At 40.8% G+C, this 26,078-nt stretch overlaps 1 protein-coding gene across 5 annotated transcripts in view; it reads left to right on the forward strand.

Annotated features, from left to right (window-relative positions):
- The window catches only part of pard3bb (par-3 family cell polarity regulator beta b), a 200,585-nt gene extending 175,060 nt beyond the window's left edge, over positions 1-25,525 (forward strand). For 4 of the 5 annotated variants that reach the window (XM_023424876.2, XM_023424877.2, XM_023424878.2 and 1 more), the window contains 4 exons: positions 3,887-3,963; positions 20,480-20,695; positions 20,971-21,081; positions 21,308-25,525. In XM_023424876.2, coding sequence (XP_023280644.1) covers positions 3,887-3,963; positions 20,480-20,695; positions 20,971-21,081; positions 21,308-21,422 — 519 coding nt within the window. In that variant the 3' untranslated portion in view covers positions 21,423-25,525. Of the gene's footprint in view, positions 1-3,886; positions 3,964-20,479; positions 20,696-20,970; positions 21,115-21,307 lie in introns of all 5 variants that reach the window. The other variant, XM_023424879.2, reaches the window with a different exon arrangement.
- The last annotated feature ends 553 nt before the right edge of the window (positions 25,526-26,078 follow it).

Consider the following 26,078-nt stretch of genomic DNA (forward strand, 5'->3'; position numbering starts at 1 on the left):
CAGTGCTGAAAGTGATGGGGTGGTGTGTTTTATGGGTAAATTGAAGGGTCTGTTGAAAGGAGAGAGATGAGCCCCTCTTACAGTCTGTGTGTCTGTGTAAGTCTGTGTGTGTGCCTGTGTGTGTGTTTGTGACAGTTTCTGTGAGTGTGTGTGTGTCTGCTCCCTCTCCCTTCAGTATCAGTCTCTTCTGCTTGATTTCCGCGCTCTCCTCCTTGCCTCTCCTCTGCTCGCTATGCCGTGAAATGGTTTTTCACTAGACCATTACCCCAACCAGTGTGCTACACTACTGCCACAGTCCTCTGTGAGTGAGAGGGAGTGTGTTGAAATTCTGTGTGTGTGTGTGTGTGTGTGTGTGTGTGTGTGTGTGTGTGTGCGCCTGGAGAGAGAGAGGGGTGTGTATTTGGCTGTGTGTGTGTATGTGAACTGTAGCTGCACTAGAAAGATAAAGATTGTGCATGTCTTGTTTATGTGTGGGGAAAATGGATTGTGTGCACATGTTGGTACGTGTGTGCATGTAACTCTGAGTGTGTGTCTGTGTGTGTGAGTGAGTGAGTGTACATGTGTGTGTGAGTGTGAGAGGGGAAAAAAAGAAAGGGTGTGTACAGTATGTCCCACACAAGCTCAGCTGTACTGTACTCCTGTCACAGTTGTGAATGCGGAGAGTCTACTTACTAACATCTAATATCTCTCTTTTCACACACACACACACACACACACACACACACACACACACACACACAGAGCTACAGGCAGCTGTAGTTGTAGTCGGCAAGTCATTCAGCTCACAAACAAACTGGCTCTGGTTGAATGGTTTTTGGGATCGTCATTCTTTCAGCTATAAGGATCTTTCTCAGTAGAACCGTATGTATTTTGTTACCTTGGCATAAAAAGTTCTTTCACAGTGCACAATATACACACAAGCTAAATTCACTGGAATATATCATTTGAAATTACGGTGAGATGCTCAGTGTTGTGCACACCAGGTTTTCTTGTGAATCAAACACTATTTATATATCTGTTATATTTATTCCAAACTAATGTTGCTGCATCTATAAACAGAAATGTAACAAATCTGTATCACACAGGCACACACACTGATATGTTACTTTATTAGGAAGGGAACAAGCTTATTTGTTGTCACTAATTTCTATCAAATTGATACCATGCTGTCATGCTTCACCGTACACCATTGTGGTTGTGCATGTGCATACATATACATATATACATATATATATATATATATATATATTGCTCTCCATACACTTCCTCACTTCCTATGCACACATGCACATTCACTGGATGTTCATCTGTCTGTGTTTACTCAGCATGGTGCATCACACAGTAATCTGCTCTTGATCCATGTGTATATATGGAAACAAACAAAGACTCATACACTTAAGCTGAGGAGCACCCAACCACACAGTGTCTGTGCTGGAACAGGGGGTCAGGGTCACGATCCACAGCCTTTTAAAGGATGAGGCTAGAGATGCTTTATATTTTTATAATTTTTTCTCATTGACAATGAATCCCATGAAAAGACCAAAACCTACTGTCAATTGATACAGCTAACAAGTATTGACCCTGTGGCCGACGCCTAATAGGTTTTATACCTCTGTGCCATAGAACGTCATTGTTGTCCAAAAATGAATGAAAACACATAAATGTGCAGCGGGAGACATGTTCTTTTATTACAATGAACGCGGGCACTGTGGTCTAATGCCACATATACAGAAATGTGTATTCATCGGCCAAAAATAGTCCTCAACAGATGCGCTATTTACTCTTGAGTGATGTTTGCAGCTGTTAAATTATAGTAAGTAAATTATTGAGCCTTTTTAAAAAATAAAACTATGTATTTGTGGGGTTTCTTTACAACAGATAAAATACAGACAGTTCTGTCAAAACTATTTTAACTGCATTCCCTCTTTCATTCATTGTCTCTTCACCCCCTCCATTCATTACTCTTTACTTTCTCTTCACCCCCCTTAGTCATCTCTCTCACTTCTCCGTCACCACCAGATGTTGCATTCATTCCCCCTCTCACTTCTCTCGCTATCTCCAGTTCCCACTTTTAACATCTTGTTTAAATCCTGTCGCTAATGTCCCCTTTCACCTCCCCACTCTGCCGTCTCCATCTTCACCCCATTCACTCCCTTGTTTTATAATTCACCTCTCATCTCGTCTCTCTCCCTGCCACTTCTGAATGTCTTCGTAATATCCCTCCTCCCCTCTATATCTCCCTCACCAGCTCTCCTCAACTCATTTACTTCTCATTCGCTCTATCTCTCTTTCCTCCTTTCTTCCCCATCTAATGCCTTTTCATTCTTTCGCTCCACCTCTCTGTTCCCCTCCTAATATCCCGCTGTCTCTCTACCTGAGATATTGGAGCTATAAAGACAGGTGTTCAAAAGAAAGCAGGACCAGCAAATCTGTTTTATGTGCCTCCTGGCATCTTTCCCTAGAATGCAGAGAGAAGAGGAAAAGAAAAGCAGGGAGAGAAGAAAAGCTGTGGTCTGTGATATCTAATTCTCAGCACCTTTCGCATTGACAGTATTGCCTTGAGTTGAGGAGAGAAGAAGAACCTAGTTTTCTATAAAACCTTCAACCTTTTGTCTTCACCACTTGGGACACTCGCATACGCCTCACCCTCCTTCCATTATGCACTTTTGGATCTAAGATCAACTCTTTTTCCACCATGTGGGAACATGCAGTACACCTTACTTTTAAAGGACATTATGGAAAAGTGTGCAGATGACATACAGTAATGTCCCATTGAAGATACAACAATGTACTTTAAGAAACAGTTATGTGTAATGCAATTTTATCAGATGGAGATGTGTATTATGAAAAAAGAAAAAACACAATTTTACAATGGCAAAGGTGTTATGGGCTAAATTTGATGGGCTATTTTCAGAGACTCAGCATCACATAGACCCTGAAGGGACTGTGTAATGCAGCATGTAAGTTATTTTTATTAGCAGAGTTCAGCAGAGTTACAACAGTCACCCTGAGTCATATATCCCACTCTCTCACCCCACATCATATTAAAATGAGTCTCATTTACAATATTAAGTGTGTCTTACAAAGAAAATGGCATGTGTGTATGTGTGTGCGTGTGTGTGTGTTTGTTTGTATTTGTTGAGGTTGTCGTTTGGGGTTTAGTCGGGGTCTTTAAGGAGCGCCGCAGCAGCTGGAATCTCCCTACTGAATAGACTGGGATAATCTCTGAGAGAGAGACAGAGAGTGTGTGTGAGAGAGAGAGAGAGAGAGAGACGGGAAAAGAGAGGAGTGGGAATAAGCGGAGGAAGAGCAAACTAGATGTGAGGATGAGAGAGAGAGAGAACCAGTGAGATGAAGAGTAAGAGAGGACACGCGAGAGATTGAACTGTCAGCAGCTTGACTTAATCTTTTTTTTATTTTTTTTCCTCCTCAAGATGGAGATGAGACGTGACTCTGTGTATGTGTGTCTCTGTTTGTGTGTGTGTGTGTGTGTGTATTTAAGTGAGACGACTCCATCCTGTTTTGAAGTAACCTAATCTAGGATGGAGACCCCCCCCCTCCCACAAAACCCCTCAGAAGACCGAAACTCTAACTCTAAATCCCTAATAACTAGCCTTTGTCAATCCTAAATTACCCCTGTATCACAAACACACACACACACACACACACACACACACACACACACACACACACACACACACACACAGACAGACACGGACAGACACACACATACACAGAAAATTAGGGCCTTGCACACACTGAGGCTCACAGTTTTTCAGTTTATCAGTATTTGAGGCAGGGAAACATATAATTTGGGCTTTTACTTAAAAATATCAAAACTTTATGATTTTTAAGCACAAACTAACCAGTTGTGTCTCTTCACTAGATGCCAGGCAGAGGGACAGATCCACGGTTGGCACCACGTTATGAAGAGGTGGAACGTCAGTATGCCTCCTTACCAAGGTACTGCTTCTCCTCCTTCCCTTTCATAAGGATCTCTTCTCTTCTCTTCTCTTCTCTTCTCTTCTCTTCTCTTCTCTTCTCTTCTCTTCTCTTCTCTTCTCTTCTCTTCTTTTCTCTTCTCTTCTCTTCTCTTCTCTTCTCTTCTTTTCTCTTCTCTTCTCTTCTCTTCTCTTCTCTTCTCTTCTCTTCTCTTCTCTTCTCTTCTCTTCTCTTCTCTTCTTTTCTCTTCTCTTTGAAGCCTCTAATTAAATCTGCACAGTCTTTCTCGTCTGTCTGTGTGTCTCTGGTGGCCTCTGTCTCAGACAGGAACTCACCTTATCCTCTCCCTGGGGAAGACACACTCATACAGGGGTTGAAAACTGATCCCTGACTCCTGGTTCTGCTCCCCCACCAAAACCTTACTTTGGCTTTTGCACAATCAGTAGTTTTGAAAGTCATCATGAGTGTCTTATCTGATGGTTTTTTTGTCTCCAACTTCAGACATCTGCTATTATACTGAGGCTGCAAATTTAATAAAAGTCTTTAATTTTGGCAGCAGTTTTTTCTTTGTTGTAGGAAAAATTGACACACAATTTCCAGCACCTCACTCTCACACAAATGTTGTAGACATTATTACAGGATAAACACCTCATCATGGATTTATTGGCATTAGTGCATGTATTGCAACTTGTTTTCTGCTTTACGAATCAGAAACTAAATGAGCTGATGTCATTTAGACACAGATTTTCAGTAGGTTTTTGGTGCTCTGCAGTCCGGTTAGTTTCATACTAGATGATGGTATTTGATAATATAAAATTGTTGGGCAAATTGGGAGGAGGTGCATTTTTTTTTAACTCAGGAAATATCATTGCCATACACTTTGCTAATGTATATCATATTAGTTAGGATGCCGGGGAGACAGCTGTGGTCAGATTGGACCGTCCAGCAGGGAAACATAACCACTCGACTATCTTTGTGACCCGTGCCGTAGCCCACTGCCCAATGCATTTAGTTGTTTTTCCCCTAGACAGTATGAAATATCACCAACATTAGCCAACACAGGAACAATAACAGCTTCCTGAGTATACTAATCAATTGCAAAAGGATTCTTTCCATTTGTCTCATGATGGCTTCTCTGGTGTAGTCAGACACATATTCTGTCCCTGAAAGGCCACAGTTGTGTAATATGTTTATTTAAAGATTCCTTGAAACCACAGCTGTTCACTGACCATTGAAACAGGTTAACCCTCAACATCAAAGACATACTTTATTCTCCAGCCATCATCACAAATCCATGGTTCTTCACTCGCAACATCGCCACATTCGCCACCTGAAAGGCCTCGACTCTCTTGTAATTCCCTCTCTCTGCCTTTTCCTTCTCACCCATGTGATATCTATTTTTTTTTGTCTTCATTATTTCTCTTAATGAATTTAACTACTTCAACTTCACTCATTCAAACTCATTCAATAAATGTATTCAAGTTACAGTAAAAGCCACCAGCTCCTTCTCACCTCATTTTGTTTTGCTTTTAACTACCAACACCTCAGCAGACTAACAAGCTAACAACAAATGTTTGGTTGTTTGTGTGTGTACGTGTGAGAGAGAAAGAGGGAGAGAGATAGGAAGTCAGTGAGTGGAATGACAGACAGAAGTTTTGAACGTTAGAAAGTTTATAGTCAGGTTCCCACCCCTGTTAAAATGCTGAGGGATGGCTATTTCACACCTCTTTCGTGCGTGTGCGTGCGTGCGTGTGTGTGTGTGTGAGAAAGAGAGAGAGAGAGAGAGAGAGAGTATGTCTGTGTGTGGGTGATGAGTTTGGCAGATGGGAGCGAGAACAGTGATGATAGTTTTGAGGTCTGGCTGTGGTATCTGAAAAGCCTTGGGAAATTGGACACACACACACACTCACATACAGTACACCCTGTCTCTGTTTCCACTTTCAGACATGCACTTTAATCCGTAAATGCTGTGCCAATTTTACATGTAGGCCTCATGTTTGAAAAGGGCCCCGAGTCATTTTTCCATAAAGGTTACTCTGGCAGTCCTTCCGACCTGGTAACAGTTCTGAAACATTTTCTACATGTCTGAAGTGTGATTTAAAACAGTCACGTGACCAGTAATACAGTTTTCTTACATATGATATTTTTGCATATACCATACAAATGAAAACTAGGGAGTAATGCTTTAACTTTCAAGCAGCAGATTTGACTCTGAAGAGACACTTTCCCATGTTACACGGGCTAAATTATTTTTTGTAATTAAAAAAAGAAAAATTGCTGTAAATTGGATGCTAAACATGATGTGAGCATTGCACTTCAGCCCATAACAGCCTCTCATGAAAGTTTTCCACAATGAACACATCAATCTGAAAGCTGTTAGTAAATACACAGATTAACCCAGAAATGTTTTCCTTTTCACAGATTTTATGTCTGAAAGAGACTCATCTCTCTCCCTCTCTCTATCCTCTCCTTCTGCCTCTGCATCTCTGGCTCCTGTCTCTCCCCTGCTGTCAATTAACTCCGGAGATATTTCAGTGTCTAAAGAGTCAAGGGAAAGATCATGTTTGGAAACCACATCCAGGCTGTTGACCTTATGAAAACATATTATTTCTCCACTAGCCCAGAAATAGCTGGCAGGCTGTGTGTATCTAGTGTCTGCATGCCTGTATACCTGTATATGCGAGTTCGGGAGGGGCCGCGTATGTGCATGTGTGTATGTGTGAGTTTGTGTTCATATTATTTCCAAGTGAGTCCAGAAATAGCTGTAGGGCTGCTTAGTCAGGTACTGTATGTTTGACTCAAAATCAGTTAACTGGAGCACTGGGATCAATGTGCAAATGTGTGTGTGTGTCTGTGGTTGTGGGTGCGTGCTATCACTGTGAGACGAGGTTTTGATGGCTCTAAAATTAAAACATGACCCAGTAGAAGCGGATGATGTTTGCCTGCCTAAAGCAGAAGCACTTTACCTAACATACTGTCAGCAAATGTCACTGCGTGAACTAGAGAGGAGTCTGCTCAGGGTGTATCGTATATTTTGCTTCTCCATAAAATAATTCAGTGTTTAGCAAATGTGATGTATTAGAAACAGATACAAAGGTACTTAAGTCATTTTTTTTTTGCCAAAGTACATGTTTTTAAATCTCACAACCTACTACTGCTTCCAAGGGCACAGGTTTGGTCTCAACATTGGTGGGGACACAAACCTGCCACCCCTCCAAATTAAAGGGGACTTTTCTTAAGATCTGTATTTACATTTAAATAAAAACTATACACAGTAACAGAGCAATGACTAAAAGTAAACTTTAGGAAATTACTTAACAGAAAAGAGAAAAAACAAACAATATTCTTTGCATTTTTGCATCCAACATCAACATCTTTATATTCAGTAGGCCAACCAGTGTTGCAGTTCACCCTTTGCCTCTTGATTTCGCATTTTAAACTAGCTCCACCTTGACCAGCTACAACAGTAAAGTGCTGCCAATCCAGTGATCCATCAATATGAACGATCTAATAATGTAAGGCTGGCGATGTTAGCTAGCTAGCAGGTTTTCATTTTAAATCTATGTGGCTACTAGATAGTTGGATTACTACCTACTTACGCTCCGGGTAGTGAAAAAGCTCCTGATGTCTCTTTTTTGGAGGCATGATATCTACAAAGTACAAAACATGTTATGTGTGCTGAGCAGTTCAAGCCTGTGTTTGAGCGCTGATAACTTACCGTTGTTAGCATCTCAGTGTCTGGCATTAAGTGCAATATTTGTTCATGATTTGAGCCACTAGATATTTCCCACCCTACCAGCCAATCAAATGCTAGCATGCGTCAATCAGTCGTCTTGGAGACGTAGCCTCTGGGGCTGTATATTGGAATTATCACATCGGAATGACACAGGGTGAACTAGTTAAAAATCACTCAAATATTGGTTGGGATGTGTCCCTACTGTCCATATGCAAACCTACGCCCATTCCTTCTACTAGTATATCTGAAACAATCTTACAGATAAACCCAAGTTTCGTGTTATCTAATGCTAAATATTAATGCATTAATGCACTTAATAACTTAATATCTTGGAGCATTTTTCTCCAGGTGATCTCAGTCCATCACCAGCTTGTAACCCATTTGAACATTCAGTACTTCACCCGCTCATATATTCTCGACTTAATGATCTGTGCTCAAAATGCAGAAAATAGCACCCTTAACTCTCTTACTCTTTTAAAGTATTTTTCTCTTTAGAGCTGAGAGGTGTGGGTTTTCATGCAAAAGGAACGTTGACAACACAGCAAAGGAAAGAGGAGAAAACACAACACCGCATGTCCTTTCACTTCAAATCCTCCCAAGGTCTCCTCTCCCTGCCATTTTCTTAAAATTACCCCCCCCCAACCCAACCCCCTCATCTCACCTTCCTTGTGTATTTCACCATTTTCCTTCCATCTCACTTTCTCTCAGTGGTGTTATTATATCAAAACAAGGGACCCAGCTGAGAGTGAGCAAAGTGTCACTGTACCTCTGCCCATGTGACAGCCACTTAGGATTTTAAATATTCAAACACATTAATTCTGGTTCGTTTAGGACCAAGATTGGAATTTACATGTATGTGCTTTTAGAGCAGGCGTATGACAAAGCTGCACACTTTTTGCACACTTTTTCAGTTTCAATTAGATTAGAGTGCACAAAGACCTGAAACAAAGAGAGAGAGGGAGAGGGAGGTGTATGACATTCAGAAAACATTCCTGGCTGGAATCAAACCCAGACATTTGCGGTTACATGGCATGAAACTGCTCTCTAATTTTGGGTTAATGTTTGAGAGTGAATGTACATCTGTTTGACATAAATTCAATGATTTGTATGCACACATGCCTATTACTGTGGTTGGGTGGGTGGGTGTGCACCTGTGTGTGCGGGTTTCAGTCATTCTGGGGTCGGTAGATGGCTATCAAGAGTGTGTGTGTGCATGGTCAACATGATCAGGTCGCCCCTACCATGTGTGCGCCATTACTGAGCCATTTGCACATTGTCTCTCTCTCAAGCGTGTGTGTCTACATGTGTGTCTCACAAACAGCCATGTCAACATGCTTGTTTTCATAACAAAAACAAAGTCAAAAGAGAAAAAAAAGGAAAAGAAGACCAATATAAAGGTGACAGATTGCACACCAGGCTCATCTTTACTGTTAACAGTGTTAGCTTGTGACAGACTATTGACCATAATAATCTCATCAAGAAAGAAAGAATAGAAGGGAACTATCCTAATAGATAAATTGGATTACATGGAGTGATATAACCCACCCACTCATATCAATAAACTAAACCCCTCCCTTTGTGTTTCTCTGATGTGTGGCGACACCCTTTTTCTTCCACCAGACCGTGTTTTTGTTGATGACTGTTCTTGAAGACCTCGTTCTTGTGCATGTGACATGACTCTGCTCTCCAAAAATGTCAGCAGTCCATTGGACCAAACATTGTCTCGACCCAATTTGATTAGTCAAACACCCTTTCCCATTTGTCCGAGTTATTACTCTTATTGGATTTAAAGAGCCAATCAGAATTCTTCTTCAGGTTTCTGGGAAGGCTGTTACTTCCTCATTATAATGATAATTAGATGATTAGTAATTAGAAAGCAGATGTCGTACTGTGTCTTGTGTCTCTTTTAGTTGTATTTCCTCATTTGTTACCCTCCACTTTCTGCCTGGTCTTTCTTCTTCTCTCGTTCTGCCCCTCCTCTTCTCTTTCTCGTTCTCTCTGAACTTGGGGTGAAAAGGGCATTGTTGAATATCATTTCACTCTGCTGAGGAGGGAAATGAAATGGGCATGTCTCTCACTTCTCTCTCTGTCTCTCTCCCTCCATCTCTCTTGAAAAGACCTCCCAACCAGGACTGAGAGTTTCCCAGACCACTCTACAACTTCTGCACAAACCGGCCCATTGTCCAGTTGTTTTTCTGCATGTCTCTGGACTCACCGAGACTCTGCTTGTTTGTTAGGCATGTAGGGGATCCCAAGAAAGACCTAGCCTCTCATGAACCATGCCTCACCACCCCCGACCCCCCGCCACCCCACCCCTCTCCTTTTCTGACCCTATCTTGTTCCTTGCTTCTAGTGTTTCTAATGTGTTCACCAATTGCTGCTGTAAAGACTTCTGCTCACAGCTTTGATCTTCATCATGGATTCTGAAATGCTGGGTTACAACCCATAATGTGTTGCAGAACCAGTAGGTCCTGGCATGACAGCAGTATGATATGCTTTCATATGTCTGGCCCCCGGGGTGAGGGAGGAAATTTTTCTTTCAGGCCCCAGCCGGCGAATGTTAAACAGGTTCTCGGGAACCCTGGAGTTGAACTGGTGTTAAGTGATACTGTGCTCATGTGGAGTCAAGGAGGTTTACTACAAGTTGTGAAATTTACACACATAGATTTTTCATTGTGGCAGAGTAATACCCAAGTAATGAAGCTTATCTTCAGTAGTTAGCACTAGAGCCAGAGCGTTTTTCATTGCACATGCTGTATAAAGTCAAAATTCACCTCTTATTTCAACTGATTATTCATCCAATACTCATTCAAACTGGTGTCACATCCTGCTTTCTATTATGAATTTGACTTTCTTTTTGGGAAGACAATAGTTTGCCTGTACTTTGCAGCAGATAACGAGGCATCAGATGTGTGGGAAATACATTAAGGAATTATATGTTGTTATTTACTGAATGAAGAACAAGAAAATGGACTGTGCTTCATACATTTCAACAGTTGCAGCTGTGCAATGTTAACATCTGGCAGCAGCCTAATGACCATCTGTTGTCCCTGTACTGCTGCAAGCATATTTTTTTTCCAGAAATTCTCAAAGTTATATTGCATAGTTAAATGATAATTAAATGTGTTTTCGCAAGCATTCAAAGTTCTTTTTCCCCATTATTTAAACTATGATGTGCAACATGAGTGTGTCTCACAAACCGAGCTCATATCACATTCTTTGATACCAAATGGAAGGCACCACGAATTGTTATGATGATTTATGAATCTGTTGAAACAGGAAGCAGCTCATATTACCTCAACAGGCAGGGGTTTGACATTAAAATAAAATGAGCGAGGCTGTGGCAGTCAAGTTGGTGAATGTACACACACATTTACCTCCAGCTCCAACGTCCCGCATTCACGACTCAAGTTGCAAATACACTTTGTGTTTTCAATGAAACTTAAATGTAACATTTCTGCCAGTTTTTAACGGTAGTCACTGTAGCAGTAGTAGTGAGAGGCTTAGCAGCTGCTATTGCACAGGTGAAGTGTAAACCATACATTTTCTGTACAAACAGAGAGGACGAGTTTGCGCTCACCTCTCTGTGTGTGTTTGTGTTCCTTCCTAAAAGTCCTTTCATTCGAATCCATGACCGTATTTGTGTGTATGTGCCAGTACGTCCCTGGTACAAGTACAATTTCAGAACTCTTCCTGTACCAAATTAGTGGCTATTGAGGGATTGTAATTTTGTCAGCAATTTGTATCCTGTGGTCGTGCGCAGAGCAAAATGTCCCCAGCCTGAAACTATTACATCTTGTTGAGGTGAACCTTATTGGCTCAAGATGTGATATAATGGAAGCTATTTGAATGGGATATGGTGTTACCAGTAATGGATTTCATGATGTTTCAGGAAGTCACCCACTATACTGCCTATAAGTGGTTATGTATGACGCTGCAATAACTAAATGTCACCTTTAGTTTGACTAATATCACGCAGTATAGATAGACACGGCCCATTCAGATACTTACAAGGTGCAGCCGCTTCACTGCCAATGTGATCAGTCTGTCTTTATGGTTGTTACACAGTGAGGTATCTAAAAACTGATATGGCTAGCGACTCGGTTTGCACCATTTAACATGACTTATGGCTTCATTTCTACAGGTTCTCTCTGCAACAAGGTCATAATTTCCTCGGATATTAGAGTTTGTGAACTCATTTAGCTTGTAAGGTGCATTTCTTTTCATTGATGTGATAATTGTACATTTTTATAAAGCCGTTTCAATTACTTTATAAAACACCCTTAAACATTTATTAAACATTTATATGTACAATACATATATATATTAATATATATACAGGGTGTGTTAAAATGATCTAATTGTATATTACAGTGTCAGTTTGTATCTTCTTTGGATGCTGTCACTATATTATTGTTCCTGTTTGTAACACAATGGGGATTTCCTGGCATCTGCATCACCAGTTCTGATCTCATAGGACAATTTCAAGATGACTTGTGTTCACACTTCACTGGGGGTGGAATGTGTAACAGGTGAAGTGACAGAGAGAGAGTGCAATGAAAGAAGAGTTGCAATGACATGAACAAAGGGTCTGAAGGACTGATGATGAGGTCGTACGGACCATGTTTCTGATCCATCGGCTCATCTCTCATATGACACGGTGATCACAATTTTTTTAATTTTTGAAAATTTTTTGAGGAGCCACATGCAGTAAATCATCAGTTTCTTTGATTTTTGGCTGTAGCTTCGTCACTCAGTTTCCAAATGGCATGGCCGTATCATGATGGGAAGCGAAAAACCACTCCAAATCCCCATTGTTCTGCCCTCTCTGTGTTTCCGAGGCAACAGTCTCCTACCATCTGGAAGGCCCTCATCCCTCAGTTCCTCTCACTTTCCTCTAATGGGTTTCTCCTCTGTCCTTTTTCCATCTCATTTTCTTTTTTTTCTGTACTGTTTTCCTCTTTTTCTTTTCACACTTTTTTTCTAAATTTTAGCACTCTAATTTGATTCGCTCTCCTGTTTCCTCCTTCTCGCTCTCGCTTTTTCTCATACTTTTCACTTTAAGTACTGTATTACTGTACCCTTTCATTTGCTCTCCAAAATCCTCTTTTTAGCCTGCTGCGGTCATTTTCATCTCATTCCCGCCCGTCTTTGTCTTTTTTTTCTCTCAACACTTCAGCCCTGTTCTTAAATATGAGTACACCATACACAATACTGATACACACATATTCCCCAATTTGTACACACACACACACACATACACACACACTTATATACACATATACACACACACTTATATACACAGGGGAATGTAATCATGTTAGTTTCCTGAGCTGGTCAGTGTGTAATTCATGATATCCACATGGATTAATCATATTTGACAGAACTTTATTGACAAAGACAGATAGGAGCCCCTGAAAGGTGTTCATTTTCATTCAAACATGAACTATATGAACATGCGTCCAGTGTGTGTGTGTGTGTGTGTGTGTGTGTGTGTGTGTGTGTGTGTGTGTGTGTGTGTGTGTGTGTGTGTGTGTGTGTGTGTGTGTGTGTGTGTGTGTGTGTGTGTGTGTCCCTCTAAAGTAGGGCCTATTATTCTCAGCAGATGCTGACCTTCAGCATGCCAGCTCTCTGGAGGGCAGCACTTGTTTCTCTGCCTTTTTTCTTCTTTTCTTTTCTTCAGCTCCATGCCCCCCCCCCCCCCCCCCCCCACTCTCTCTGTTACTTATTCTTCCTCCCTTCTCATTTTCTGCTCTTTTCTTTCCCTCTCTTTCATGTTTTTCTTCTCAGCTTCACAAGACTTCCATCGGGGAGGCTCAATCTCTTCTACTTGTAGCCCCATTTATCATCCCATTTTCTTCCGCTTTCAAATCTGAACTCTCTCTTTTTCCCTGTTCATTTTCCTCCACCTCATTGTCTTCTCCTTGTCTTTCTCTTCAGCACTTTTTACCTTGTCTTCTCTTTTCCTTGACTAAGAGAGCCTGTTCTGCATCTTTTGGCTGAAGAAGCTTTTTTGGAAAACCTTCTTCTTTCTCCTCCCCACCTTGTTCTTTAGAGACACCCTGTGTCTCTCCCTCTCTCTAGGTCTTGTCCACTTTTCTTGTCTTTTCCCTTCTTCCTCCTTCTCCTCTTCCTCCTCTTTTGTCTCTCCTGTCTGGCTCAGGCCTCTGCAGACACACCTTTTTGTCTTTTGTTTACACCGTCTTCTTATTCTCTTCACATCCATCCCTTTGGACGTTTGAAGGGAATACAGATGGAGATTTTTATTCTTTAGTGGTCTGCTCTTTGCCTGTGAGCTCCTTGTTGGCCAGTCGTCCTCATACACGTCTTTGGCAGGCACAGCAAAACCCCAAATTAGCCAACACAAAAGATTGCCTCTTCATTTTTGTTAATAAAACAACTCCTAGTGAAATAATTTATGATTTCTTTTGAAAAACATAAATAACACAAGTTGAACACTCCCCTCTATGAAAGGCCTATTGAAAGATCCTGAAATCATCATTGATCATTGATGTTCATGATGATAGAATATAAAGCTAGCTTAGCTTCTGCTGCAGTCACAGGGTTGCTAATGGTCCACTCGCTGACCAAATGGTTGTTAACTTTACCAAATGGTATTGAGAATTTGAATGTTATGTCTATGTATTTGGTATGCCACCTAATCCTGGCTGATAATACCCTTACTTAGCCTTTGACCCCTTCGTCTAAGTGTTTGGTGGGAACTGGTGGAGTGTCATGTGACTTCAAGAGGTCAGGAGGCAAGGGAGGTCACACACACACACACACACACACACACACACACGAGCATCAGTACAAAACACACTGACAGCTGAACCAACAGAATACCATCTCTGCCACACACACGCATACTCTCAGTCCCACAGTATGTAACTACTTAACCATAAGTAGGAAAACAGCTTAGTGTCTTATTGGGCTTCTCCTAATAAAACAGAAGAACCTTTCTCCGCTGCTTCAGGCGCCACTCTTAATGACTTGGCTGTGTTCTGTTAAGAGTTTGTTTTTTCACTGCTCACAGTTAAGACACTTCCAGATGCCACATACTGTACCTGTGCGGTGTGCTCACACAGCAGCTTAGAGTGATTTTACTCAGCCAAACAAAGTCAACTGCCGATCACGCTGAAAGTCTTACCTCCCTGCTTGATGCCTGAAAGTCTTTTTTAGCTATACCTGCCTGATGAAGTTTCCGCCACCACTGCTGCACATGTTACACAGGGTATTATAGCTTCACCTTGGCACCTGTGCTTCTGTGCATGGACTAATGCTAGTAAACATAGTAATGAAGAACAATACATGATGGAAACTTCATAATTACATCTCAGGATCCCCCTAAGGATCAAGTGATATAATTGGATTTTGAAGCACTTTGCGACATGAATGTGCATATTAATGAGCAAGAACTAATTTCCTTGAAACTCATCTAATGTTTTAAAGCTCTAATTTATAGAGTTCATAATGATGCCACATGTGAAAATAAAATGTTTTTTAACTGTCCTTGTTTAATATGTAATTTTACTGTGGGATGGCGTTGGGCAGCCTAGTTTATATTTTTTCCATCTAACATCTAACTGGCAAATTTGATTATAATGACACATTATATTTTCATTCCTTCATAAACTGACTTTTAAAAAGCATTTATAAAGTACTATATGATTTTGAACAAGATTTTCTTTCATAAGTCAATTTCAATTCTCACTTGGTGCTATAATTTACAGTATATTGATGTATCAAGCTCAAACAAATTTACTAAGCAGCTCAAAACCAATATTTAATGTAATTTGCAAAAACCCCAAGATGTGACACAAATAGACTTTCCTGTCTTCCCCTACCCTTCTTCAGATGGAAGATAAAATATTTTCCCCACCCTTCATTATTTCTCACTTAAGATTTTATTGCCTCATTGTTTGGACTGTGATGCCTCCGTGATTAAAGCTTCATAATGAAGTATCACATTAGGAAGATGAAACAAAATTAAAGTTAGTTTAACTCCAGAGACATTATATCACGGCGGCTCCATTTTCACTGTGGCTCCCAAAATGACATTACGACAGAAGTTGTGGAACAATTTGAGCTATTAATCTGTTTTATTACCAGACTGTCAAAATATCGTGACTCTCATTGACAAAGAATCTGACACTGTTGAATGCAATTTGAATATATGAACCACTTTCCAAACCTCAAACCTAGAATGGGTTTTAAATGGATATCAACACAAGGTGAGGGCTCAGCTCTATAAAGACTCATAAAGAAGATAACTGAATTTAAGCTGCAGTAGTTTATCTCCTCTTCCTCCCTTTGCTCCTCTTTCACTCACTTTAAATATCACTCTTTACCTCCCCCCTCTTCCCTTCCCCTCCTCTTCTTTTTCTCACCTTTTATAACCCTCCCTCTCTCATCTGAAACTTCTCCTCTGTTCTAATTTTGAGGCGGTGTTGTTTGTGTTTGTGCTTTAGTGTTTGGTTTTATTGAGACAATCCATCTGCGATGTGGCTGTCATCGGCTCTCAGGAGTTTTTTAATGTGTTGTGTCACAACGCTAGGGTCTTGTCTCTCTTCCTAAAAGATATTTGTGTCTCTCTGAGACAGGCTGGGATGATAGATGGCTATGCATGTGTGTGTGTGTGTTAGTGTGTGTGTGTGTGTGTGTGTGTGTGTGCGTGCGTGCGTGCGTGCGTGCGTGCGCTTCTACCAGTATAACAGCTGTATCCAGCCCTTTTAGAAAGAGTAAGTGAAAGTGAGTGTGTTTATGAGAGAAAGGGGCAGGTGCAGAGGACATATAACAACTCCTTGTTTCCTCTAAAATCCATCAGAAATCTCCTAAATACCAGGGAATTAGAAAAGCTCACATTACTCTCAATTACTGTCAGACCTGGAGAGGAATCTTTCCAATTATCCTTTCAAATGTCTAACCTATGTACTCTGAGAGCATTATCTACATAACTAACAGTGTTAAAGAAGTCATCCATAAGCGTGGATTACATAGTTGATTTTCACTTCCATGCCGTTTCTGTTTCTGTTCTGCCTGGAACGTTTTCAATTCTTTCGTTTTGGTTTGATTACTCTCTCTGTTATGTTAAACTAGTTGTTGCATGTGCCAGGAATTTGTTCTCATTCATTACATCTGTTTCCCTCTTTTTATCTCTCCCTCTCTCTCTCTCTCTGTCTCTGTCTCTCTCACACATACATACATGTACATACACACATACACACACACACAGACCACCAGCCTCCTCATTTGGTCTTAACTCCTCTCCAGCTGTGTGCCAATTTGCCTCCTCCAGAGTATGTGGGGTTTGGGTAGGGGGTGATTAGGAGCTAGCACTGCATTTCAGCTAAAGGTTTTCAGCGTGTGTGTGTGTGTGTGTGTGTGTGTTCTTTCTTGAGTGTTTATGCAAAATGTTGGGTTCTCTGTGTGTGTGTATGTCTACATAACAGTTTTAGCTCATATACTGTATGCTTATCTGTGTGTGTGTGTGTGTGTGTGTGTGTGTGTGTGTGCGTGTGTGTGTGTGTGTGTGTGTGCGCGCCCCAGTAATGGGTTCCATCCTCATTACCCAGTAATCCCCAGCTGCTGTGCAGTGCTCTCTGGGTTCCTGGAGGGAGAATTCCAAACTTGCCAACGGATTTACAGCAGATTCCCTAAAGATTCCCACTGGATTTCTGCTCCATTCCCAATATGGAAACTCTCATAAGACTCTAGGGCTGCAAATAATGATTGTTTTCAACACTGACAAGACTGCCGATTGTTTCTTTAATTAATCAATTAATCTTTTAGTCTGTAAAGAAAGACTGTAGAGACAAACACCTGCTGTGACTTGTTCTAAGTTGCATGTGTTGTCCAACCAAAAGTGGAAGATATTCTGTTTCTAATGCTTTAAAACAGTGAAAGCCAGCAAACGTTTGACAAATTGCAACAGGCAAATGTTTGGCAGTGTTGTTTGATGAATCAGTTATTAAAACTTCTGGCAATTAATTTTATTTCGATTACTTAATCAGCTAATCATTTCAGCCATGGTAAATTTAAAACATAAGTTAGATTTGCACCCTGTTTAACACCCCTATAAATTAAATGATTAAAAGTGTCTGTAATATACTTTTGTTGTCATATTTTATTTTTTCAATATTCCAAGCTTGACCCAGCAACTGTTAAACTCTACTCCTCCCAGAGAGCCAATAAATTGTCAAATAAATTTCCCAGATGTTTTCCACTTGATTTCCAGTATATCACTGTTAGATTGCCAAAAGCAGTAAGAGTGGTTTAGAGAGCAGGCCACAAGCAACCAATAAGCACAAGCTCATTAGTCAGTCCTACTAGCCAGTACAGTACAATTTTCCCAGTGTGTTTTTAGGTGCCTCTCACTCCTCCTTGCTCCTTATATTCATCTAATTTCCTTCTTCTTTAAGCCATGTTTCCCCTTTAATTTTTTTTAGTTCACTATTTGTGTTCTTCTCAAGTCCGCACTTATTCATCCTCCCATCTTTAGCGTGTCTCATCATCATCCGCTGGGCCTCTCTGCTTCATTTCATTTTCTCTCTATTTACAGGTTTGTTGCAAATGATTGTTGAAACTTTTTTTTTTTAAAGTGACATCTTGTACGTTAATTTGACAAGTGATTGAGAGCCTAAAAACTTCAATCAAACATATATACGTAAAGCATTTCTTCACAAAAGCTGCTGCTGATGTACATTTTATAGATGCTGTTTTTTCTCCCTGCTGCCTACTCCTCCTTCTTGTATCTTCTTCACCTCTTTCCCTCTCCTCTTATCATTGTTTTTCATCTGCAACTCCCCTCCCCATACCTCCCCTACACTCTTCCTCCCCTCCTCGTATCCCTCTCATCTCTCTCCTCCTCTCTGCCTTCTTCGCCTCCCCGTCACCTCTCCACCACTCTTATCTCTACTGCTTGGTGACACTATCGTGGCCGGGGGCCAGATGCTGAGTGACAGACTGACCGACCGATATGGGCACAGGTATAGAGGCTCAGAGGTGGACAGCGAGTCATGCAGATTGGCTGGCAGGCAGACTTGTAGCCATAAAACTTTCTAAGAAGGAGAGAGAGAGAGAGAGAGGGAGGCAGGCAGACACATGGACAGACGGGGCAGCTGGCGGACTGACGTGTTGGTAGGCTCTCTAGCAGAAGAGAAGCAGACAAAACGGCTGTGGCTATCAAGAAGAGAGACATTTGAGACATGTAGCTGATATGTTCACCCAGAGTGACTTACAATAAGTGTAGCAGAATAAGTCGAAAACCAGAGGACAGATGACAGATAGGCTGACAGATGAGATGACAGAGAAGCAGAAATGTAATGTGCTCACGAAACTCGCACACACACACCCACAGACACACACTCACATACACACACACACACACACACACACTCACATACACACACACACACACACACACACACACACACACACACATTCAAATACACACACACGCACTCTCATGGCTGATATGGAGACAGGAGGGGCAGGAGCAGTCATCCCAAACATGATGGGCATGTAGGTAGTTAGACACTTTTCCACTGCTGACCACCCAAATTGCCACACACAGGCATCAGCATGGAGACCACCAGCACTGTGTGTATGTGTGTGTGTGTGTGTGTGTGTATGTGTGTGGGTGTGTGTGTATATACTGATGTACAAATCTGTGTTTGATTCAGTCGGTCTGTCTCTGTGGCACATTCCCATTATCTCCAGGCAACAGGCAACAGGTCAACTCCGTGATTGGTTGGAGGTTGTGGAGCCCCACCCACTCAACTCTGCATATCAATGATAAGTGTCATTATGACACTCAGTGAGAGTAACATGATTCTGCTCTGAATACATTTCAACACAAGTGCAGGCTTCACTACACATTATGTCCAAGTATATCAAGCCAATTAGTAAATATAGACTCAGTCACAACTGTAACGCATTTTTCAAACACGTCTCACATGTATTCACATATACAAACAAGCATAAATATACTTGCTATCAAAAATGGAAGGATTAAGAGAATGGAAACGCGAGCGACAGTGAGGCAGATGGGTAAATAGAGATAAGATGAGAAACAAATGTAGACAAATGAAAAGAGACAGAAAGACAGAGAGATAAAATGTAATACCTCGTCATGTTAGCTATGTGAATGACACGTGTTTGTGTACTTGCTTTCCACTGGGCACAAGACATCGATATCTGTTAACAGGACTGGACTGGATTACCACAGCTGTGTGTGTTTGCGTGCATGTTAACTGAGCCCGAGGCTACTTAAAACTGCCACATGTCACTTATATTCTGTTTGCTATGTGATCTTTGGCTGGGATGGGCTGTTGGCTGCGTGTGTGTGTGTGTGTGTGTGTGTGTGTTTGTGTGTGTGCCTCTCCCTCTCTTTCTCCCTCCTCTCCAGTGCAAAACAAATAATTTTCAGCAGATTTTCATGAATATTTCAGCCATTTAGTTCCTGGACCAAACAAAAAACAACAAACTCTAACAAAGTGTTTGCAGTGCCAGCGGTTGGTTGATGATTTGTTTTATTTATTTCAAGCCGAGCGAGAGGTTAAAACTGCATCTATGTGGTGCCACATAGATGCAGGTGGTAGTCATTCAGGAAGATCATGTTTATTTCACTGATTGTCTTAATACAATAAGTTGGAGCGAAAGGACCTGTACTCACACACAATGTTAAATGTTTTACGTCTTTTTCATTGCAAAGTAAAATCAATTTGGGTTTAGAAAACTTGCTTTGTGTTTTTTCTGATGGCATCATTCGTTTCAAAATTGTGCTGTTCTCTTCTCCAGACGGGGTCCGTTGGATCCAGGTGACTACCCCATGCAGCCCTGGTCTGGTCATTACCCCGGACCTCCCCAGGCCGCACAGGGATACCCTCAGTCCCTGTCCTACCCTAACCCCAACTCCCAGGCCGGTCCGTCTTACCCTGGCTACCCACCCAGCCAGCCATACCCACGGCCAGGTGACCCTCGGGGCGTTGACCCTGGCTACTACCCCCATCCGAGGTAATTAGACGCAGGGACGTTGCTATACACCACATGATGCTGCACACAGAGGTCAACCTCTAACATGAGTCAGATTTACATTGTTTTTACATATATGCATAAATATATATACATACATAAAGATTTTTACATTATTTTTGAAATTCAGATTTTTTGACACTATTGATTCCCTCATTGACATAGCTTTATCTTTTATTCTTCTCCTCGTTTTCCTAGTGTTGTCACTGTACTTATTTTATCACACTGCTTGATCACACCTTGTTTTCTGCTCCTAGCTCCCAGCAGAGAGGGCCCTTGCGGCAGGATGTGCCCCCGTCTCCTACCCCTCCACTTCGTGGACTACGGTACGACACTATGATGCGTGGAACAGGGGGTGGAGGCTACAGGTAGGGGCATTTTGTGGATGAAGACGGTCCCAGGTAAATTCTGAGATCTAAAATCTTCTTCTTTTGTTTCACAAATGACTCAGTTCATCTACTTTAATGCCTGAATAATGTTCTGAAAGTTTAACAGATAAATTTAAATCTCTGTTTGATAAAAGCAGTCTGGAAATGTTACAGCTGTAGATTTTAAGTAAGATGACAAACCTGAGAACATGTCTGACCGGTACAGGCACCTGATGGATCTCGGTCCAGACCAGTACGGCTACACTGGGGAGGGAGGAAGACAACAACAGCAACACCAAACCAACCCAAGGCAGAAGAATGCAATGACTGCAGCTGTGTAGACGAATCAGGTCCAGAGATAAAAAAAATAGCAACATTTCTTCTCCTCTACTTTTGCTGCTCCAACTAAATAGAGTTGAAACCACTTAATGGCGTGATTCGAATCACCATTGTTATCATCCATCTAGGCAGTTGAATAGTATACGGTAATACACAGACAAGCAAAGGTAAAGGAGGTTAATTATAGCGTGGCTGGTGTGATGCATAATGTCTTTTTGTTTGAAGTCATTTAAATTGCTTTGAGTCTTCCCGGAGTATAAAATTAGCACTTTTCTTTTTTTTTTTTTGCTCTTTTCTATACTCTGATTAAGTCATCTCTTTCAAGAATCAGTCAGGGGCCCAGGTAATTGGATCCATTTAAATTAAGCCACTGAAGGCATAAATACAGCTCTGCACACACATATTCTATCTCCTGCTGCTCCACCGACATGACAAAAACATAAAATACCCTGAAAAGTAACATTTAGTAGCATGTTGCACACCTGTCAATGTCAGTACTTCTGTGTTATTATCACGACTGAAGCAGTTCATGTTTACAAAAATGTGATTGTGGGGCTCCGGACAGGTTACAAATACGTCCGAAGATGTCCTTCTTGTTAGTGACCGCTGCCGAAACAGAAAAATCACAGTAACCCTAAATGTAGCATTGTGCAGTAAAACGGTATATCCATTTATGCCAAAACAATAATAAAAAAAACTCTACACAACATTAAGAGTTTGGGCAACGGTTACAGTCAGTTAAATGAAGTGCTCTTTTTGAGGCCTCACCGTCTCAGTTTGCCAAAACAGGGAGAACTCCACTTTACCAATCTCTGTGAAAATACAGACTTAGTGCTCATGATTAGTGTGATGATCAAGTTTTGTTTTGTCATTATGAGTTATGGAAACATTTTAACAATTGAAGTGCACTATACCACAGCGGAGCACTGTATGAATTATCTCTCAGTGTAATAATATGCTTTTAATAATATAATGCTATGACTGCCTTTCATTTTTGGCCAAATCATGTCTTTGGTTTCGATATATTTTTAGTCCAGGACTAGATAACGTCTGAATCCTGTCTGGCTGTTAGTTTTCTGAATGACCCTGATTCTGCATTAAAGTGAGCCCAGGACAACAGCCTTTTAAACCACACTGCAGAAGTACAACATCTCAAATGTATGTATTGTCATTTCAGGACATATAACAAAAGTTTGTCTTTGAATAGTTAACTTTATTTAAAATGACCCCTACTTGAATGTATGATAAAGTTGCATGGATTACGTTTTCATCTCTACTTAATCCAGGTAATCAACCTGTGTGTTGTGAATCGTTCCATCATGACTGGAGTTTATGCTCAAGGTTTGGTTTCATCAGACATCCAATTCAGAGATAATCCATTGCTTTAAACAAAAAAAGCTGACAACCACTTTATGGTAATATCAATGTATAAACTTTGACATTCTGGAAGAAGCTCCGCTAAGAACAAGATGATAATTTCATGATCAGCAAGACACAAACCAAAGCTTTTTAATGCTGCCGCCTCCTCTGCTGGGAGTAACTCCTAGTATCTAGACAGTATTTGTTTCAAAACATCTACTCTTACTAGAGATGAGCACATGTGTGATATCGGCTTGAACCTAATAGACAGCAATGTAAAATAAGTAGGGGGATGTAGGAAATGAGCAGAACTCCAATAATGCTTTCATATAATATATCAAACCACTACAATGTGCTGCCATGTACTAGTGTTTGTACTAATCTTGTTTTCTTTTGGAGCTGGATGTGCAGCTGAGTTGTTTAAGCTGTTAAGGTGTCAACACTGTGCAGTAAACCAGGCAGAAAAGGCTTTTCCTTTTTTTTTTGGGGGGGGGGGTTAACGTACTAGTTATTGAGCTCGTTTTCACTCTGTGTTACTCTACAAACCTCTTTCTCTCTGTGTTTTCTGTGTCTGACATGTGCTGTAGTTTGGGAGTGAAGGATGTTCACTGCACATCTCTGTGACCTGGTGGTGTAGGCGTCAGTGTATGGTGAAGTGCACACGAGTCCTGTTGAAAAATGAATTGGGCATCAGAGTGCACTTCTCACTGCTGCGCCATAGTGTATATCCATTTAGCCACTTACTGAACCGTCAATTAAGTGTAACTAAGAGTTGGAGTCGAGCTTTTCCATTCGACAAAGCTCAGCAGTATTAATTTCAGTGGAGATTAAACGGTTAAAATTACATTTCAGGATTTGGTGAATTGCATTTATGTTGCTAAAACTGAGGATGAAATGCCACTAAAGGATGAATGCTTAGAGTAATTTGACTGAAACACATGCAAGAGAATGTGAAGTAGATGTTTTCTCAAAACCATGTCATTTGCTTGTTTTGTTAGAGAAACTTGGATCTTGATTAGACAGAGGAATGTAGGCCGGAACGTAAAAAGAAAGAGATGTGATAAAAGATTTTGGACAGAAGGAAAGTAAGGATGGGAGGAAAGAAAGGAATAGAGGTGAGGGGATAGGTAAAGAAGCGAAGAAAGACATAGAAAGGAAAGAGGGGCATGGATGAAGAGGAAGTAAAGAAATGAGTAATTGATTGAAGGTTTTGATGCAGGGAGGTGGAAGAAATGGTCAAACTTTGGGCAGAAGTTGTTCTGAAGTAGGAGGAGGGTTACAGGAGTGGGCTTGTGTTTACTGAATGTAGAGACTTTGGCAATTACTTTTTCACATGCTATTATCACTTTTCATCACCAGTATGGACGTATAACTTCCACATCTGACTGTCATGGTATGTCTGAAAATACGATACAAGAATGTCCTGGTGGTCAGCTCATCTGTCACTTATAAAGAATTGACACCAGAATAATTCACATGCCCATGTAGGTCATTCACTCTTTAGCTCAGTGCTAACATTGTAGCAGGCAGAAGGTTAGCAGCTAAACCTCCATTGATACTGTACAGTACTGTGCGTACCATTACCTCAAACGTAACAAAAGTCAACAGTAGGTCACATCACAAAAGGTAGTCGGGTTGTAAACGTTAGTCTAAATAATCAATGAATCCAAGTGTACGATGTTAAGAATAAGACTGAAGGGGAAAACAGTAAAATGCAACGTGATAACCCCAGGACCTTCTGGGTGATGAGTGACGATACGTTACAGCTGATAATCGACACTGCTGAGTTAAAACATGTGAATCTGTTGCCATTATATCAAGTTCTCTTCATTTACTAAAGGTCAGTTTTAATACTTTTTTCAATACTAGTTTCGTGTGTGTCACAGTGTGCTAAAGAGTGAGCAGGGAGCACCAGAGAAAATGATCTACTCGGGTCACATGGATGATTGTGGTGTCATCATTCCAAAAATGTTTTGCACTCCTTCAAGACAGAATGAGCAGTAAATAAAGATGGAGGTTGTCTGTTTAACTGTGTCTGAATGCTGGGTCAGTGCCTGGTGAAGCTTTTTTTTTTTTTGAGCTACAATATACTGAGATGTGAACATTACATGAAGGTGTATTACTGTTATTCCTCTGATATTACTACACAAGTCACACGCATGTAACTCTTCACAAGCATTTATTTTCTATGTTTTTTTGTTTATTTTCTCTTTAATGATAGTTGGTGTTGTTGGTTGGGTGTACCAGAGCCACAGAGTGTTAGGCTACTGTTACCATGCTACTGTAAGAAAGAGGTACACTGCATAGTTTTCATCACTTTTCAATTCATTTAGTTTTTCTCAGTTTTTTCAAGTTAATTCTGCAAAGAAATTGCAACTTGATTTTTTAAAATTGGGTAAAACGAACACGACATTGTGATGTAGCATGGGTAAAAATATGAAACATCCTGTGTGTATCGCTCTTTGGTTTTTGGCAGTACAGAATGAGTTGCACAAGATGAAGGTACGAACCAGAACCCTCCTTTTGAAGAGTTCTGGTGCTCCTGGTTCTCCAGTGAATGAAGGAACCAACTAAATAACCTCTGTCATAGACGTATAACATTTTTATTAAACTGCTTGTATCCAAAAATTCAAAAATCTCTTTTTATAATGTTGTAACAATAACAATGATTTCTATTATTATTTTCCCACATTTTATATTTATGTATATAACATCTTTTTTGCATTAAAATATTCATTACAAAACACGTTTTGTCAAAGATGTTTCACACATGTTCTTCTTTTTTTTGAGCTACAATGCATGCCCAGCACATCTGCTAAGGTTAATTAAATATGAGTCAGGAGAAATTATTTCCCTCATGTCCCCCATACCCTGCAAGGTGAATCATTAACATTGCCAACCCAATTTAGTCCATCATTTAAGCAGCTGATAAATTGTACCTTTTGTGATAAGAGATAGATGTTGGCCCCAAATTAATGCAAGACTAATTATCAATTAGAAAAAGGAGATAAAGTACACTGATTGCGGTGCAAAGTTTTTTTTGAGTTTCTCTGGCACGGTGCCATCGCACTGCTAGGTCATATCCCTCCGATTAATAAGCATTTAGTCACAGTCTGTGGCTTAAGGTGCTTTCTTATTTATCAGACACTATGGGTGCTGGACTCGGGCAGCAATCAGAGAAGTAGTAGTAATGAGACACAGAGGCCAAGGGAATGTTTTATCAGTCAAGGCTTAATTAGCATATCCCAGACCTCTCGGCCAATGGGGAGAGGAAGAGGGAAGTAATTAAATTCTCCTGA

Source organism: Seriola lalandi, unplaced genomic scaffold, assembly GCF_002814215.2.
Source record: "Seriola lalandi dorsalis isolate HSWRI2012SDOR001 ecotype SW California unplaced genomic scaffold, Sedor1 jcf7180002054758, whole genome shotgun sequence".
Lineage (NCBI taxonomy): Eukaryota > Metazoa > Chordata > Actinopteri > Carangiformes > Carangidae > Seriola > Seriola lalandi.